This window comes from Orcinus orca, chromosome 2, assembly GCF_937001465.1.
Source record: "Orcinus orca chromosome 2, mOrcOrc1.1, whole genome shotgun sequence".
Lineage (NCBI taxonomy): Eukaryota > Metazoa > Chordata > Mammalia > Artiodactyla > Delphinidae > Orcinus > Orcinus orca.
Genome location: NC_064560.1, coordinates 154189018 through 154205257, shown reverse-complemented (window position 1 = coordinate 154205257; position 16240 = coordinate 154189018). Strand labels below are relative to the sequence as shown.

The 16240-nt window shown below is 36.1% G+C and overlaps 1 protein-coding gene across 11 annotated transcripts in view; it reads left to right on the top strand.

Annotated features, from left to right (window-relative positions):
- Positions 1 to 16240, top strand: part of DDHD1 (DDHD domain containing 1) — a 91247-nt gene that overhangs the window by 28129 nt on the left and 46878 nt on the right. For 8 of the 11 annotated variants that reach the window (XM_033404762.2, XM_004279347.4, XM_033404760.2 and 5 more), the window contains exons 2-3: positions 11000 to 11173; positions 11812 to 11832. In XM_033404762.2, the coding sequence (XP_033260653.1) occupies positions 11000 to 11173; positions 11812 to 11832 (195 nt within the window). The remainder of the gene's footprint in view (positions 1 to 10999; positions 11174 to 11811; positions 11833 to 16240) is intronic. The other 3 variants (XM_004279348.3, XM_033404758.2, XM_004279346.3) reach the window with 1 other exon arrangement.

The following is a 16240-nucleotide window of genomic DNA, read 5'->3' as shown; positions in this document are numbered from 1 at the left end:
TGTCCTACAGTATTCCTCCAGATTATAGTTCCTGTCTAGTGAATGAGCAAGTCGTCAGGTATTAGAATGGAAGGTAGCATTTTGTTATCTAGTTCCTAATTTACTACCTTTCATTCCATTTACCAATTAAACATTATTATTTTCATGCATAATGTTTTTCTTATCACCCACATTTTGAGAAAGTCAGTTTGTTACTTTTAATATTGATTTTTATTATGAATTATCTCAAGTATATACAAAAGTCTAGATTATATAACCACCAGTCAGTACTCCCCCTTGTTTAGCTTTTTAAGCATTCCAGATATAATCAAAATCTCCTCTGCAACTTCTCCCGTTCCCTTTTCTTCAGTCCAAAAGTAATCACTCTCTTAGATTTGCTGTTTATTCCCATATATTTTTTAGATTATTAGATTAGTATTCACATCGACATTTTTTGGTCTGTTTTAATAACTTTATAGTGCCATTCTGTTGCCATTCTGTGCCTTCTGCAGTTTGCTTTCTGGTTCAGCTTATGATTTTGAGATTTATCCATGCTGACACATGTAACTCCAGCTACTTGTTTTCTCTGTATATAATAATATTCCACTGCATGAATTTACCACAGTTTGTTTTCCTCTTTGGACACTTAGGATGTTTGCAGTTTTTTGCTATTATAAACAGTGCTGTAATAAAAAATTTTCTATACATCTCCTTGTACAAATGTGCCAGAATTTCTGTAGAGTATATACCTAGGAATGGAACTGTTTCTCTGATTACCAGTGAATCTGAGCATATTTCATATTATAGTTTTATTGACTGTTTGGATTTCCTGTTCTGTGAAAATCTTGTTATATCAGAGTCCAGTCAGGAGACAGAAACCACACAGTAATTTCAACAGAGAAAGTGTAACATGAAGAATTATTAACAGAGGAATGAAGTCACAGGACAAGGAGAACTCTATGAAACATACAGAAATAGCAGATGCACGTAGCAGCCACCATCCCTAGGACTGAGATAGAGCACTCAAGGAAGAGGCTATTTCCTCTCAGTGTTGAGATTCTGACCCAGAGAGTGTGACAGTAGTCACTGAGGTGCTATCCCTCTGGGACTGCTGGAAATCTGCCCTCTGGAGTGCTGAGGGGAATACTTCCACAGGAACTCACCACAGGCTGCCTGAGCGGGTGTGGAAAAAGTATTTCAAGGGGAGGTGCCTAGCAGGTGACATTCCACAGTGAAACTGCCTGCAGGGCTGTGGTCCTGGGCAAAGCTGCCCATGGGAGGGTGCCACTGCTGTTAGCACCTGGGCACTAAAAAATAAAATTCACTCCCTGCAAGAATTCAATAAGGTGAGCACACTGGAACCAGAGAGAGAAACCCCTTCCTCATCCATTATAAAGGACAATTTGGTAGAAGTAATTCAGCAGAATGTTAGCCACATAATGGTTTAAGTGGGCCTCTGTGGGGCTGCTCTAGAACCCTAGCCACCATTTATAGCGTTAATCCTATGAGAAGTATGTTCAGAGTACTAGATAGTAAATACTAGGTATTAAGTATTTTTCTTAATCTTCCACCTGTTTTCTATCCTCCTTGTCTCTCATATCTCCTTCCCCTTATGTCTTCTAATTTTCTTATATCTCATCCTTTCTTATTTCTTCTTCCTCTGAATAGCAATACTCCACCATTCCTATTTTCCGTTACTCTGTGACTTCCTTCATCTTTAAGTCCTCTGTGGTCAGATGTGCTCTGTAAGTTTCTAGAGCAGTGAATTATGGGCATGCTTTGTACCTGGGTGTGTAAAGCTGTAAGGGCATAGTGAAGCTGGAGGGAAAGTGTCAAGACTTTCTCTCTATACATATCATACATTGCAAAGTACAATATGGGTTGAAATAGTTCTTGAAAACAATCCTTTAGAAATCTTATAATTGTTCCCTCTGCCTTCTGGTATAAGTCTAGCTTTTTAATACCTAAAATTCTTTTTTTTTTTTTTTTTTTTTTTACAATGTATGTATGTATTTATTTATTTTTGGCTGTGCCAAGTCTTAGTTGCAGCATGCGGGATCTTTGTTGCGGCATGCAGGATCTGTTTTAGTTGTGGCATGCGAGATCTTTAGTGTGGCATGCGAACTCTTAGTTGCAGCATGTGGGATCTGGTTCCCCAACCAGGGATCGAACCTGGGCCCCCAGCATTGGGAGCGTGGAGTCTTAGCCACTGGACCACCAGGAAAGTCCCAATACATAAAATCCTTTTTCCCAGAATTCCCCTACCCACACATAAGAGATCCACTCAGACTTTTGCTTAAATGAAGGAAGTGTTCATAGTGGAAAATGGACCTTGTAATTGTTTTCTAGTCAAGGAGAACCCACATTTTTCTTTTGATTCCAGTAAAGGCCCATCTTTTATTATGATTTGCCTAAGAGTTATAATTAGGATAATAACTTGGTTATTTTCTTCCAGGCAGGTGGTAATGATAAGTACTAGTCTTTATTAAGTTTAAATTGACTTTCAGTGAGTGTTTTATAAATGAAACGTAATTCTTTGTTAATCTAGTTCCAGCATATTAATTTAATCCATTAGCCCTTTGAAAAATTTGTCTCTGGTCCCTGTCTACATACTCTGTTGTATAACAGATGTATCCAGATCTTTCCATTCCATAACTACAAAGTGAGGTGACATTTTAAATATATATCTGTGCAAGCCCCTATCAGCATGAGATTCTGTTGCATATGATTTTTAAAAGCCAGAATAACAGTGGCTTTAAACACAAAAGGCTCTATTTCTCTGTACTTAGAGGAAATATGGATGTCTAGAGTTCAGGGCTATGTGACAGCTCCACTGTAATCAGGGACAGAGGCTCCTTCTGTTATTCAGCTTTCCATTCTTTGTAAGTGACTTGATCTAAGAGAGTTTCAGGAGCTCAAGACATAGGTAGCAGAAAAGAAAGAGGAGAAGGTCAAAGAGCTGTACCACCAGTAATTTCTGCTGTATCCTATTACCCAGATTCAATCACATGACCAAACCTAGCTGCCCAAGGAGACCAGAAATAGTCTTTTTACTGAACATATTACTGCCCTGAATAAATTGGTATTCTTCTATAAGGAATAGGAGGAGGATAGATACAGGACGGGCATCTAGCAGTTTCTTCCAAAATATGTGATCTTTATTTTTGCTGAATGTATTAGGATTCTCCTGAGAATAACAGAGATTATAAGGAATTGGCTCGTGCAGGTTTGGAGGTTGGCGAGTCCGAAATTTACAGAGATGTCCCAGTTCAAATCCAGAGGCCAGCTGGCTACTGTTAGAGCCAGGAAGCGCCAGTGTTCCTGTTCAAATCACCAAGCAAGAAGAGCTGAATATTCCAGTTTGAAGGCTGTTGACAGAATTCCTTCTTATTTGAGGGAGGGTTAGCCTTTTCTTCTCTTCAGGCCTTCAACTGATTGGATGAGGCCCACCCACATTATGGAGGGCAGTCTCCTTTCCTCAGTCTATGGATTTAAATGTTAATCTCATCCAAAAACACCTACACATTGACATGTACACACTGCTATATTTAAAATAAATAACAAGGACCTACTGTATAGCACAGGGAACTGTGCTGAATATTCTGTAATAACCTAAATGGGAAAAGAATGTGAAAGAATAGATACATGTATATGTATAACTGAATCACTTTGCTCTACACCTGAAACTAACACAACACTGCTAATCAAATGTACTCCAATATAAAATAAAAATAAACAAATAAATAAAAACAGAAAAACAAAAACACCCTCACAGAAACACCCAGAATGTTTGACCAAATATCTTGGTACCCTGTGGCTCAGTCAAGTTGATACATAAGATTAACCACTCTGCATATAAAACTAAAACGTATATTACCGACATGCCAAACATTATAGATATTTATAATATGGAAACAGAAAGATCCTTATAGTCCCACGTCCCCAAGATATCTGTTAATAATAGTTTAGTGTATTTTTCTCCACTTATTTTCAGTACATATGTATACTTTTATAAAACAGGATTATACTATTTATACATATATATGCACATGCACAAATATATATACATGTAGTATTATTATTTAATTTTTTCATTTCTATTTTAGACATTATTCCATGTCTTCTGAGCATTATCTCACTATGGGTTATTATCCATTCATTCATATTTTGATTTATTTAATGAATATTTTTAACACCTGCTGTGTGCCCAGCATCATTTACATAGTCAATCATCTATTGGTAGAAATATAGGTCATTTCGTTTGTTTGTTTTTATTTGTTTTCTATTGTAAAATGAGATAAACATCTTTGTACTGTATCTTTAGGCATTTTTGCAAGAATTCTTATAAAGTGTATTTCTAGAATTGATCTGTAAAAGATAGAAGTGTTTTTAGGTTTTAAAAGGTACTGCTAGGCCAGAGTTTCTCAGCCTCCGCACAGTTGACATTTTGGGCCAGACAATTCATTGTTGCTGGGAGGGGTGATGTGGGGTGCGGGGAGCTGTCTTGTGCACTGTAGGATGTTTAGCAACATCCCTAGCCTAGATGCCAGCACCACCACCACCCCAAACCTTGATGAGTGAGGGATGAATCTGAGGGTGACTTAGGCGATAAAATGTATAGTCCTCAGTGTGTGTCCAGCTGTAGTTGTAAGACACATGTAAGGAGGAGACATCTTGGATGACTTCCAGATTTCTGTCTTGGGTGACCAGCTAAATACTGTCAGCACACCACTTGCCATGATAGGGAGTACAGGTGGAGTAACAGGTTTGTGTTCTGTTTTGTTTCTTCCAGGAAACTAATGTGTTCCATGGCTATTTGTGATTCTGGTAACTATTGATCTTTCTACTACGAGATGTTCAGTTGGCAGTTGAATGTTTGGATGTAGAATTCAAGACAGAGGCCTGAACCAAAATGATGTAGTACTTGACCGCATACTGCTGGAATTCAAAGCTTAGGTGTAAAGCTCCCAAGAGCTTTACACATGTATCCAGAGGATACATGCTTAGATTTATTTGGGTGGCCAAAAAGTGCCTTCGGTTTTTAAGTTAAAATAAAAGACACATTTTTAATTTTCACCAAGAAATTTATTGAAGAACATACTCACCCTTTTCTTCCACTGCCTTCTGCCATTTTTCAGGCAACTACATAAATCCATCTTCCCAAAATTTTTATCTTTTTGAGAAAAAAACGATTCCAGGGTGCCTTTTATAGTCTTCCAGGGAATTGAAATTTTTTCCATTAAGAGAATTTTTTCTTTTTGTTTTTTGGTTTGTTTGTTTGTTTTTTGCGGTACGCGGGCCTCTCACTGTTGTGACCTCTCCCGTTGCGGAGCACAGGCTCTGGACGTGCAGGCTCAGCGGCCATGGCTCACGGGCCCAGCCGCTCCGCAGCATGTGGGATCTTCCCGGACCGGGGCACGAACCCGTGTCCCCTGCATCGGCAGGCGGACTCTCAACCACTGCGCCACCAGGGAAGCCCGAGAATTTTTTCTTTTTAATTTATTTATTTTTGGTTGCATTGGGTCTTCATTGCTGTGCCCAGGCTCCCTCTAATTGCGGCAAGCAGGGGGCCACTCTTTGTTGCGGTGCACGGGCTCTCACTGCGGTGGCCTCTCCCGTTGCGGAGCACGGGCTCCAGGCGCACAGGCTTCAGCAGTTGTGGCACGCGGGCTCAGTAGTTGTGGCACACGGGCTGAGGCGCTCCACAGCATGTGGGATCCTCCCAGACCAGGTCTCGAACCCGTTTCTCCCGCATTGGCAGGCGGATTCCTAACTACTGCACCACTAAGGAAGCCCAAGAGAATTTTGTAAAGACCTAAATAAATGGAAATCCGGAGGTGCAATATCTGGTGAATACAGCAGATGAATCGGAACTTCCCAACCAAGCTGTAACAGTTTTTGCCTGGTCATCAAAGAAACATGCGGTCTTGCATTATCTTGATGGAAGATTATGCATTTTCTGTTGACTAATTCTGGATGCTTTTCGTCAAGTGCTGCTTTCAGTTGGTCTAATTGGGACAGTACTTGTTGGAATTAATCGTTTGGTTTTCCAGAAGGAGCTCATAATAGAGGACTCCCTTGCAATCCCACCATATACACAACATCACCTTCTTTGGATGCAGACTGGCCTTTGGTGTGGTGGGTGGTGGTTCATTTCGCTTGCCCCATGGTCTCTTCCATGCCACATTATTGCATAGTATCCACTTTTCATCGCCTGTCACAATTTGTTTATAAAATGGAATGTTTTCATTATGTTTACATAGAGAATTGCATGCAGAAATATAGTCAAGAAGGTTTGTGTTTTTTTTGCTTAACTTACGTGGAGCCCAAACATCAAAGTGATGAACATAACCAAGCTGGTGCAAATGATTTTCAGCGCTTGATTTGGATATTTTGAGTATGTCAGCTATCTCCCGCGTGCCATAACGTTGATTGTTCTCAATTAATGTCTCGATTTGATCACTATCAACTTAAACTGAGCTACCTGACCGTGAAGCATCGTCCTTAGAGAAATCTCCAGCACAAAACTTCTCAAACCACTTTTGACACATTTGATCAGTCACAGCACCTTCTCCATAGGTTGCACAAATCTTTTTTTGCATTTCAGTTGCGTTTTTACCTTTCTTGAAATAATAAAGCATAATATGCTGAAAATGTTGCTTTCTTCGGTCTTCAATATTAAAATAGCTACACAAAAATTCACCAGTTTTGATAAGTTATTTTAAATGCACGCTGATATGACAGCTGTCACATACAATCTAACAAAATTGTTTTGAATGAAGTGAAAGACTAAGTGCTACTAGAGCCATCTTATGAAAAAAACTGAATGAACTTTTTGGCTAATCCAATATTAGGCTCAAGAGAGGAAAGGATTTGAGAGTGTAGATGTGTGCTAAAACTTGTTTTACTCTTTTTAACTCTACTTTTTACTTCCATGGTTTTTATGGGGAGGCATGCTTGCCTCTGGTTTGTAAGTCTCATAATAGCCTGGCAATGTAAAATTTCCCAAATTATTTATTTAAAAATTACGAATACAAGTAACTAGCCTGTATTTCTTGGGGAGAGAGATAAAAAGGGACCTTTTCCTGTTTGAGAATGTAGGTTGCATTGTGTGGTAGAAAGAGTTTGAGTGAACTTTGGAGTCAACATTGGTTAGAATCTTGGTTCTCATAATACTTGTTTGCCTCTAGGCAAATTATTTAGGTTCACTAAGAGTCATTTTACTCATTTGTAAAACTGGGGAAGTCATAGTTATCTTTAAGGTTACTGTTAAGATTAAATGAGATGAGCTTTTGGATGTGGAGGATAATGGCAGCTGTCCAAATCTAAATCTCTCCACACATTCTCCCCAAAAGCCACATACACATAAACCATACATAGCTGACACCTTTAGCATTACTACGAGAGAGACAATACCACAAATTTTAAATTACTTGTAAGTAAAGAAACAGCAAATTACACTAGTTCTTGTTACTGCTATAAACCTCTGAATCTGGAGACTGGGGCAGGCAGAGGCTTAAGAGACAGTGAAAATAGAGAGGAGATTAGAGGTTAAAATGAAGCACAAAGGCACCCTCAGAAAGAAAATGTCCTCCACACAACTAGCAAAATACGAACACAGGCTTGGGACTTGGTAATTCATAGCACTAACTGTAGGGAGGGTGTGTGAAAGTGAGAGGGACCAGAAGTAGTAACATCAGAGAAACATTGCTGGTGGGAGAGGAGAAAGAAAAGATACCGCCCCTTGGAGCCATGGCAATAAGAGGAAAGAAAAAGTAAGGAGAAAGTGAAGGGTCCTGGAGAAATGAAAGAAGAACAAGGCACACCAATCCAGTCTTCACTCACCACTGCCACCACTGCCACCACCATAACATCCATCCATTAAAGGAGCTGCTCTTAATAATCTGCAGCAGCAGACACTCTGGAACTAAGAAGTCCATTCATAAAATGCTCATGAACAGAAATAAATTAAATGCCATACAAAGCTACTCTAAGAGGAATACAGAAAATGTGAGATCAGTACATTTCCACTGATTATAGTTCTTCCCCCAAAAGCAAACACAAAACAGAGAGAAACTGTATTGTAACACTCCAACCAAATATTCTCAAACAAACTTAGGGACATACTAATAGGGGCACTGATGAAAGGAATGTTGATGTAAGGGGCACTGATGAAAGGAAGGAAAACAACCAAAAGAATGAAAATGAGATGCAGAAAGAAGTAAAAAGCTTCAGAGAGGAAGTGGTTGAAATGCAATACAGGCAAAGGAAGACCCAACATACTTATAATTGGAGTCTCTGAAGAAGAAATCAGTGGAACAGAACTAATCCAAGGAAACTTTTCAGAAATAAGAGGAAAACTGAAATCTACAAATTAAAAGGACCCACCTTGGCAAATTGATTCAGAGCAATGAACTCTGAGTCATAAACTGTTAGAATTTAAAGACTAGTAAAACTGTTAGTAATTTTAAAGGCAAATTTTTTTCTGGGCCTCCTGGTGGGGGGAAAAAATCACATTACTAATAAAAAAAATTAGGCTTACATCAAACTTCTCTAGAATGATATACAAAGGAAGGCTACAGTAGAGCATTTTTTAAAACTCAAGGAAACAAAGTTCAAGGTAGCCAACCTGTCCTTCAAGTATCAAGGCTATAGATAAGCAGCTTTGAACATGAAAGAATTTAGGAAATCTTTAGTGAGAATTTAATATATTGTAGATCCAAGACTAAAACAGTGGTGGGGACATGGGTGTAATTGTTATATGTAAGTGGGTAGAGAGAGAAAGGGAAAAATAGAATAAGATCATTCTCTATTATATAAGTAATAAGTGGGAATTTTGGATACCACTTAAAATGGACAGACCAGGTAATAAAAGTTTAAATGAACAAAAAGGAGACTTAGGACACTGTAAAATACATTCATACTCACACATGCATGTGTGAAGGTAACCCCTAGAACCAAAAATGCAAATATTCCTAAATACCAAAAGAATTTTTTTGAAAAGCAAAATCATCAACTAGAGAGAGTAAGTAAAATCATCAACTAGAGAGAGTAAGAATAATAAAAAATAGTAATTATAGAAAAAGAGAGTTCAAACATATCAGTTATATCAGTAAGCATAAATGAGCTTAACTCACCTATTAAAAGATTTTAAATGGCTTCATAAAGCAAAACCCAATTCTGTGCTGTATACAAGAGACACATCTAAAACAGAGAAAAGGGTTAAAAATAAAGGGATGTACAAAAACATCACAGGCAAATGGAAGTGATAAGAAAGCAGGGGTTGTAATCTTTTTTTTTTTTTTTTTTTTTTTTGCGGTATGCGGGCCTCTCACTGTTGTGGCCTCTCCCGTTGCGGGGCACGGGCTCCGGATGCGCAGGCTCAGCGGCCATGGCTCACGGGCGCAGCCGCTCCACGGCATGTGGGATCTTCCCGGACCGGGGCACGAACCCATGTCCCCTGCATTGGCAGGTGGACTCTCAACCACTGTGCCACCAGGGAAGCTCAGGGGGTTTGTAATCTTGATAGACAAAGTAGAATCTAGCACACATGCAAAAAATCATCAAACACAACAGAGTGTACTTTATAATGTTAAAACCCAAAATTCTCAACGAATTTATATTTTTGAGTATCTATCCACCAAATAACACAGCAAACATCTGACTATAGCAGAATTGCTATAGCAGAATAAAGGATAACGCAAGAAGAATTAGAAACACATAATAGGAGATTTTGAATACATCACAGTATAAGTCTGGTACAAGATGTTTCAGGATCATCTAGTAAATTTTGTTTCAAACCAGGAATTGGCCGTTTCTTTAAGGAAATGATATTTAGAGATCACGATCTTTATATCAGGAGTGCTCACTTATACGGGGTTGGTCTTTATTTCTAGGCCTTTTTGGCACACAGAGCTTAGGATAATTTTTTTTTAATAGAAAATATACATCTTTATTTCATGCTGACATTTCTAATTGAAATTTAAAATACAGATTTATTTCTTTGATTTTTATATTTGTATCTCTTTTTACCTGTGCTAAAAATCTTGGTTTCTTATGATATTAATTTATTCTAATGATGAATAAAATTAATATATTCATCTTAATCTACAGTTTCAAATTAACAATACCAATATTATTACAATTATAACAGCGTAGCTACTGCAAAAGTTTTAAGATATGTTTGCAGTTCTTTTTGTACATGGGGTATATCCTAATATGTATATACAAATTACTGGGTTTTGAATCCTCTTGAAATAACTTCTCTATATGTGGTTAAACCACCAACTCTGTATAGTAAGGTTCATTTTTTTTTTAATTTTGCTTTTTAGTTTTAGGGTTTTGTTGTTTCAATTTTATTTTTGCTTTATGGGTTTTTAAAAAAGTTATTTTAAAGGATTCAAGATAACTTAGCTAACAGTTGTGGTTTATAAATAGCAACTAAAAGTCTTAGGTTTATGGGACACTGTTTAATCAAAGAAATGTTCAGTTTTTCAAAGAAATTTTTTCTCAATTTTTTTCTGAAATGGATGAGGAATTTACTGTAATTAAAAGTTTCACTTATTCCCGTATACTCGCTGGGAGCCCTTGACCTCCAAGTCAGCCCTAAAAAATGTACCACACTATGACAATACACATTATTTCCAAACTACTTGTGGAAATTTATCTCAGTATTTTCTAAGACATTGGAACTATCACTGGAGTCTTGCATGAAGTTTGTCAACCCCTTAGCCTACTAATTTTGGTTACTTGGGGCCTCAGTTACATAGGTAATGCTCCTCTCCCTTTCTAATGCCAAAGTACCTTTTACGTGTACTATTTAATACAAGTAAAATTATATGTTGTAAGCAAAATTATATACTGTGGCTTGATGTCTGAAATTTAAAACTTTAAATGATTCTATTGGATCACGAAAGTCTGTTTTTGCCACAGCAGTAGTAAAATATAAAATTGTAGTTACTATTTCACTTCCTGAGAGGTTGGATCCTAAAACGTATAATTCTGTGATTTCCCTTTTCAGAGTCCGATAAAATACCAGTAATGCGTGGACAGTGGTTTATTGATGGGACTTGGCAGCCGCTAGAAGAAGAAGAAAGTAATTTAATTGAGCAAGAACATCTTAGCTGTTTTAGAGGTCAGCAGATGCAGGAAAGTTTTGATATTGAAGTGTCAAAACCCATAGATGGAAAAGATGGTAAGACCAGTTAATATATTTAATATGTTTTGTAAACCAAGTAAGTTGTTGATAAAGTTTAGAGTGGTTCCTAAGTTTAAAATAGTAATTCAGAAGTGTTAGAATTTATACAATTTGATTATTTCAAACATTTGATTATTATTTTAGAATTTAAAACTGCTATAAATTTCTGAACTATTTCCATTTTTATTTTACTTAATATGTGTTTTCACGGACATGACACATGATTTACTATAAATGTACAAATTGTTATAATGTGCTCTCTGAATTAGTTCTTTTGAGTAGCTTTTTAGTCATCAAAGAAAATTGAACTTATAAAAAATCCCTTGTCATTATATCAAAAGAGCAGTTTTGCTAATATTTTAATGTTGGTTCTTTTCCTGAAGTTTAAAAAACTTTAATTTCTTTTGTATAAGTCCCTTTTAGGTGTCTCCATATTGATAACCATATCAACTTTTAGTTTGAAACAGTCTACTCCTTATATTTACTTATTTGGCATTTGGATAGTTTTTCTTTCAATAGTTTAAAATACTTGTATACTAGCCAAGATTGCCATGTTTCATTATGTGTCTGATCTTGAGTAAAATTCAAAATGTGTGGTAAAGTTAAAAATACTTCTGTTGTTCCATTTACTGCAGGCAGTGGGATCAGCTATTCCGGTGAGTATAACATTACAGGTAGATTAGAATTTGTGGATTTCTCTCTCTTTTTTTTTTTTTTCCTAAAAGTGTTTCTTCATCCATGCTTGCCTTTATTTGGGAAGTTTCTTGGCAAGCCCTACTTAATCTAGTGAATTAAACTATGAATTAAGTGATTTTTTTCCTTCTCCTTGTAAAACATCTATAAAGCAGAAAAACTCAATATTGATCAAGTAATTCACAGAATGCAGCTTGGAAAAAATGAATTATGTAGTTGGGAGCAATTGATTACATAACATAATTAATTACAAAACAATAAGCTTTAAATTGGCTTTTTTCCCCCTTATTGTTAATAAAATTCGAAGTCTTTTCTCTCTCCTATTCCTTACTCTTTTATCTCTCTCTGAACACACACACACACACACACACACACACACACACACACCACACATGCAGGGAAACTGTATACTTTAGCTTATACCAAGTAAAAATATCTCTGTACCTTTAAAAGTCTGCATAATTGAGGAAAATGGTGGCTTCTAAATAAATTGGTAATTAGATCTAAGAAATGTCTATTATGTGCCAGATACCATATTCTAGGAATTTTAAATATTTCATTTTGCTAATCCCTGGAGTCAACTATGTTCTTATTTCACTGTGAAATTCAAGCTCAAGGTTTTTACAAATCAATATATAAAGAACAGTTCAGTATCTATAAAGCAGAGCTGTATCTATATTCCTGCAGATTGCCATAAAGACAATACTCTGGTTAAAGCACAGATAGCAAATTTTGTATATCTCTGATATTTTATTAGTGACTGAAATATTTTGGAACCTCTCATCACCACTATCAAAATAACCACAAAAGCCTACTTCATAGTATTTGAAAGACTGAACTCTTTTCAAAATTTCATTCCTATTGGGAAAGGCTGAGTTCTGGCTTTTTCCTTTCTATTAATTCTCCTTAAGTCTTGCCTCAAAAATGGCAGTTCACCTTGACAAACCCAGTTTATCCACCCAAATTCTTTACTATTAATGCATGGAAAAAACCCAGGAGCTTGGAGGAGGAAAAGGATGAGTATGAAAAATAAAAATATAAGTATATTGTCCCCTTTCTCATACTGTGTTCAAAGCATTTCTTTTCCACTTGCTAATTCTCCCTGTGGAAGTTAGTCATCAGCTCTGTTTCATCTCTAGATCCCATCTACTTGGAATCTGAAATGTTAAATGGAGCAGCATACTTCAGATTTCTTCAAAGTGCCCTAATTTTATGATCCAGTCACTTAAATAAGTCTGATAAAAGAACATAGTTTGTATGAGTATATTTTTCAGTATATCTTTGAGTCTGTGTCAATTCTTGAGTATCAGTCTAGGATATTATATATAGTAGTATTTTTTGCTAGCTTTAAAGAGTGGTAAAATTCTAATTAGTAATAACAGAAAATTGTTAAACTGTTAGAACACTTTTGTATTGTAATCTTCCAAAATGATGATCTTTTGAGGTTCATTGGAAGAAAAATTGATTTTTTAAATATACTGTGACATAAAACATCAGCATGTTTTGTTATCAACAAAGGTTATAAATTCAATTCAGTATATATACTGTTGTCATGAATTTCCAGCCATTTTATTTATTATTTAGTATTATGTAAAGCATACATTCATGTGTTAAAATGTGACTTTTGACTTTGAAGATTATGGGAAATTCTGTAGTACATTTGAAAATTATCACTGGTCTTAATGAAAGAACATCTGCTGCCCAAAAAGCTACTGTTGTTGGAAAAATAACTCCAATTTATAATACAAAGATAAAAAGTATCATAATTTTTTGATTATTTCGCTATTACCTCCAAGCTTCTGAAATTTCATATTTTATCAATCTGAGGGGGGAAAACAGCTTTTCCACCTAAATCTTCTCATGTACATAGGATAAAGCCTTGACTCTTCATATTGTTAGAAGATTTTGAATATTCCTTGTGCAGATAGTACTGTGCCAGTTACTTTTGTGAAAGAAACAGACAGGGTTTTGGCTCTCAGGGAGTTTTAAACCTTTGGGGATGACAAAGCCTGCAGATGAGAAGTTACAAAGAGTAAGTACAAGGTAACAAAGTAGACAGTGCATGTTAAACATTCTGAAAAAGGATGTACAATAGAGTATTTATTGTACAATAAATTGTACAATATTTTTGTACAATTGTACAAAATTGTACAATACAATTGTACAAAATTGTACAATACAATTATTGTATTGTAGAGTATACAATAGAGTACAATCCCATATTTAATAATTTAAAATTATTTTAAAGTACTATATTCAAGAACTCCTTTTAAGTGCTCTGGGGAATTCCTAAGAAACTTAACAGAGTTCTTGCCTTGAAGGACATAAAATACTAATGAAATAAAATACTAATTCCTTTTTCTTCTGCCCTTATCTATGTCTTGGTTAGGGTAGTTATTGCCACAAATACACCGAATATATTTATTATTCTCTCCTTATTAATTATCGTACTAATCTCAAAGTAAGCATTGAATTAAAAAGATCTATTGGGGCTTCCTTGGTGACACAGTGGTTGGGAATCCGCCTGCCAATGCAGGGGACACGGGTTCGAGCCCTGGTCCGGGATGATCTCACATGCCGCGGAGCAACTAAGCCCATGTGCCACAACTACTGAGCCTGTGCTCTAGAGCCCGTGAGCCACAACTACTGAAGCCTGCACACCTAGAGCCCGTGCTCCACAGCAAGAAAAGCCACCGCAATGAGAAGCCCGCACGCTGCAATGAAGAGTAGCCCCCGCTCACCGGGACTAGAGAAAGCTGCGCGCAGCAATGAAGACCCAACATAGCCATAAATGAATGAAGGAATGAATGGTCGATTGAAGTTTAGCATAACTTTTTTATCATTCAAAGAAAGATAAACCCCCAAAGTATAATTATATTTTGTGATTTAGATTTCATTTTCTCTGAGAGTTAAAATTAAAAATGATTCTCTTCCCACCCCACCTCCTAGGCTAGGAAATGTTTATCTAGCAGCCTAACAAATGAAAGCTAGAAGTTCACTGGGGATGAATCATACAAATAAAACCAGGCCTTCAAATAAGTAAATTTGTAAATACTTAAAAGTACTAGAGTAGTATTTCCCTCATTTTATAATTTATCTATACAAGCAGTAATCAGTAAAAAAAAAAAAAAATGGTTGAACTAAATGGGTAGTTCTGCACCTACTCTGGTCAAAAAATGCATAACCTCAATCCAGTTATGAGAAAACATCAGACAAACTCAAATTGAGGGACATTCTACAAAGTAACTTACCAGTATTCTTCAGAAGTGTCAAGGTCATATTTAACTAAATGGGGGGAATCCTTTCACAATGTATGTCAAATCAACACAGTATACACTTTCAATGTCTTATAATATTGTCAATTGTACCTCAGTAAAGCTGAAAAAAATTTTTTAAGTGTCAAGATCATGAAAGACAAGGAAAGACTGAGGAATTTGTCGTAGTTTAGGGGAAACTAAGGAAACATAACAACAAAATACAACATGGTACCCTGGATTGTATCCTAGGACAGAAAAGGACATTGATAGAAAAACTGGAGAAATCGGAATAAAGTCAATATTTTAGTTGATAGTATTATACCAATGTTAATTTCTTAGTTTTGATAATTGTACTATAGTTATGCTAACATTAGGAGAAGCTGGGTGAAAGATAATATGGTAACTCTGTACTATTTTTGCAACTTTTCTGTAGGTTGAAAATTATTCCATAATAAAAAGATGTTTTGTTTTTTCTTAAGGCCAGTAGAGAAATTGAAATAGTAAAAAATATTTAATTAATCCAAAAGAAACAACAAAAGGAGAAACAAGAAACACAGACAGAACAAAGAAAATAGATGGGAAATGGTAGACCTAAATTCACCCATATCAAAACTATAGTAAATATAAGTGAACTATCACTTAAATTAAAAAACAGAGATCGACAGATTTGCTAGGAATGCAAGATCCAACTGTATGCTGTATAGTAGAGTCACATTCAATATAAAATCACAGGTAGGCTGAAAGTAAAAGAAAAAAAAAATGGACTTTTTACTGTTCAAGCTAATTTGGGGTGCTATGACAGCACAAGTGTTGGTGGATCTCTAAGGATTTACAGCATTTAACAATTTGGCATGTAGTGTATATGCCTATCCTATTGCTAGATAAGGATATCCCAAACTGTGAATATATCATTTCAAAAGTCTAAAAGGGGGAGGGCCGGGGTGGGGAGAGGGAAGGAGTATTAACCCTTTCTAATCGGCTTTTCTTTTCCTTTCTCTTTGGTGACTAAGAGGACTCCCACCTTCTAGCTTTTAGTTATCAATTTTTATAAATGTATTTAATTTAATTTCTCTGAGATCCAAGAAGATTGACAGAAGTTTTCTCATTATAGTTG